The 3,291-nt window shown below is 42.7% G+C and overlaps 1 protein-coding gene across 1 annotated transcript in view; it reads right to left on the bottom strand.

Moving 5' to 3' along the window:
• Positions 1 to 1,166: 1,166 nt before the first annotated feature.
• Positions 1,167 to 3,291, bottom strand: part of LOC147033102 (beta-2 adrenergic receptor-like) — a 5,326-nt gene continuing 3,201 nt past the window's right edge. The window contains exons 2-3 of the mRNA XM_085871907.1: positions 1,526 to 1,647; positions 1,167 to 1,401 (exon numbers count right to left, since the gene is read on the bottom strand). Coding sequence (XP_085728033.1) covers positions 1,167 to 1,401; positions 1,526 to 1,647 — 357 coding nt within the window. The remainder of the gene's footprint in view (positions 1,402 to 1,525; positions 1,648 to 3,291) is intronic.

Here is a 3,291-nt window from a genome sequence, read left to right as displayed (position 1 = left end):
TCACGACGAAGTTGCCACCTTCATTGATGCCAGAAACATCAGCGCACCAGAGGCTTATTGGAGAATGGCTGAATGCAAAATGCACCACCAATCTCATGTCATCATCAGGCTCACCCTCCATCTACCCAGCCAGCAACCAGTTTACTTCACCCCGGGAAACCACATTGCTGCAGCAGAAGCCTCCACCAACAAGGACACAATGTGAACAGCATTCTTCAAACTCAACATACAGCAACCCACTGACCTCTGCGATCATCAATTGCCAAACCACTAAGTCTTCAACAAATCCACACAAGAATGGCGACCAAGACAACGAGGCGCTGAAACCACTGTAGGCCGCATGTATTCCGTCAGCCCCAAAGACATGGAACGATACTGTCTCCATCTCCTCCTGCTCCACGTGCCTGGCCCAACCTCATTTGAAGACCTGCGAACATTTGACGGTCAAGTCTCTGACACATTCAAAGAAGCATGTATACGTAGACACCTGATTGATGACAACGAATGGGCTTAAGCTCTCTCTGAAGAAACTCTCCTCCAAATGCTGCAACAGCTGTGATCCCTTTTCACCACCATTTGTATTTCTTGTGACCCAACCAACCCCCAACAACTTTGGGAAAAACACCAGAATGCCATTATTGAAGATTACACCCATCGCCAATATTCCACCCACATAGTGACAAACCCACATTGCCCTTCAAGACATCAACAGGTCTCTGCAACAAAATGGTACAAGTTTATCAGCATTAGGACTACCAGATGTTAACCCACTCGATATTGAACATCTCCCCTCAGAAGACATCGATATTGCAGCAGAAACTGAAAAAGCCCAAACCCAGTTAATGCGCCTCAACGAAGACCAACGCACCTTAGTTGACCAAGTGCTACAAGATCTGGATTCACTTTCTCGACACCATACACCATCCAGTCGATGTAGCTTCTTAGATGGTACAGGCGGGAGTGGCAAAACAACAGTGTATAACACACTCATCACCTGTTGCCAGAGTAAATCCATTCAAGTTGCATCATCTGCATGGACAGGAATTGCCGCCACACTTCTCTCTGGAGGAAGAACTGTCCACAATCTCTTCAAACTTCCTGTGCCAGTCCTAGACACCAGCACCTGCAACATTTCTCCAGTATCAAAGCATTCCCATTACCTCTGATCAGTCTATCTTTATTGTTGATGAAGCCTCCATGGTCCCAGCAAATGATCTCCAAGCAATCGACAGAATGTTACAAGACATCACTGGCATAAATGCCCCATTCGGAGGAAAGTTATTCCTCATGGGAGGAGACTTTCGCCAAGTGTTACCTGTTGTCCCAAAACAATGACAAACTGTCATTATTGAAAACTGCCTCAAACGTTCCGCACTATGGCCACACTTCAAGATTGTGAAGCTGACAAAAAATATGAGGACACATGAAAATCAACAATACTATGCACAATGGCTCCTACAATTAGGCAATGGCGAACTCCACAGTCAGCTGACCAATGCACCACCATCATCCATCGAAATCCCACCCCAGTGCAACATCATCACCGAACAAGACAACATAGTGGATGCTGTGTTCACAAATGTAACCGATCCTCAGGCACTGTCCAACACTGTGATTCTGACACCACTCAATGAGACAACATTGACGCTGAATGACAACGTCATAAAAAACTCCCAGGTCTGCCAAAAACCTACACCAGTGCAGACAAGGCCATCTCACATGGTGAAAATGAAGCCAACAACTACCCCATGGAATTCCTTCACTCTATAACCCCAACCGGCCTGCCACTGCATCACCTCATTTTAAAGCCTGGTGCAATAATCATGTTATTACACAACCGAGACATTACCAAAGGACTGTGCAATGGCACAAGACTATACATTAGACACCTCCATGAGCACGTACTAGATGCTGATATCCTCAAAGGAAGCCACGTCACACAAACAGTCCTCATCCCACGAGTTAAACTTGCCCCATCAGACGCCAACCTTCCATTCACACTGCAGAGGATACAATTTCCAGTCGCCAATTTAGAGTGCCATTCTTGTTAAATAATGTTTGCATTCGCATTTGTTGTAACAGATAACACATTATCAAACTTTGTAACAGATACAACAATTACAATTAGAAAATCGCAAAAAATTCCCAAACCTGTCCGTCTGGCGCGATCTCACATAGCCCATGCTGTTCATTTGACCACAGACCACCGGCATGCCGAAAGTGGCAACAATCCGTCCAGCAGTTTTGGAGGAGAAACGTCAAATTACGCACAGATGTTAACAGAAATAATATAAAGGATATATATATATATATATATATATATATATATATATATATATATATATATATATATATATATATATATATATATGTATTAGGGTGGTCCAAAAAAGTCGAAAAAAATAGAATGTTGCTCCACAAGCTTAAAATTATTCTAATACTAGCAGGGATACCCGTGCTCCGCACAAGAATCCCGTGGATGATGGCGGGTCTGAAGGAGTATATGTCACAGTTAATTGTAAAATTGTAGAGGCTGCCACCATTATTATTTTTTTTCATCACCACTATAATATTATATTTTCCCCGCCATGTTTTATATGCAGAAGACCCGAGTTCAAAAATGTTAAGATTTATTGCCGCATCAGATAAAAAAACCATAATGCCTCAACAATGTGAGGCTGGTTTCATGTCATCATTTGCAACTTAATAAATTCTCATTCTCTAGCAAATTCCGTTGGTCCCATGTCAATCGGCTGAACTTGAAAAATTAATGTTACGCAATCAGGCGATGATGTCATAATTCGGAAACCGGAAAGTCGGAAGTCATTGTCTTCAATTGACTGTAGCATTATTTTTTTTCATTCTATTGCAAATGGCGTTGGCCCCATGTCAATCGGCTGAACTTGAAAAATTAACGTTACGCAATCAAGTGATGACGTCATAATTCGGAAACCGCAAGTCGGAAGTACAATTCTTTTACATCGGGACACTCCCGGGTACATGTTCTGTCAGCATGTGAAGTTTGGTGAGGATAAGTCCAGTACTTTTCGCGTGCATAGGTCACAGACAAAGACACACACAGACACACAGACAGACACACTTTCAACTTTATATATATATATAGATGATCCAATAACGCGCATACATTTTTTAGCTTGATTGGAGGTGATTTAGAGGTTGCTCCAGATGACGACTTTTAATTTCATGACTTGAATAAATTAGGGTATTGTCAGGTACGATTACGGGTACGTCTCGATGTCCGAGGTGGAAATGGAGTGCATTTTCGAACTC

The sequence above is a fragment of the Eptatretus burgeri genome, chromosome 2 (genome assembly GCF_056783735.1).
Source record: "Eptatretus burgeri isolate ZD-2024b chromosome 2, Ebu_testis_v1, whole genome shotgun sequence".
Lineage (NCBI taxonomy): Eukaryota > Metazoa > Chordata > Myxini > Myxiniformes > Myxinidae > Eptatretus > Eptatretus burgeri.
The sequence above is the reverse complement of the archived record's forward strand: the minus strand, read 5'-3'. Positions and strand labels throughout refer to the sequence as shown.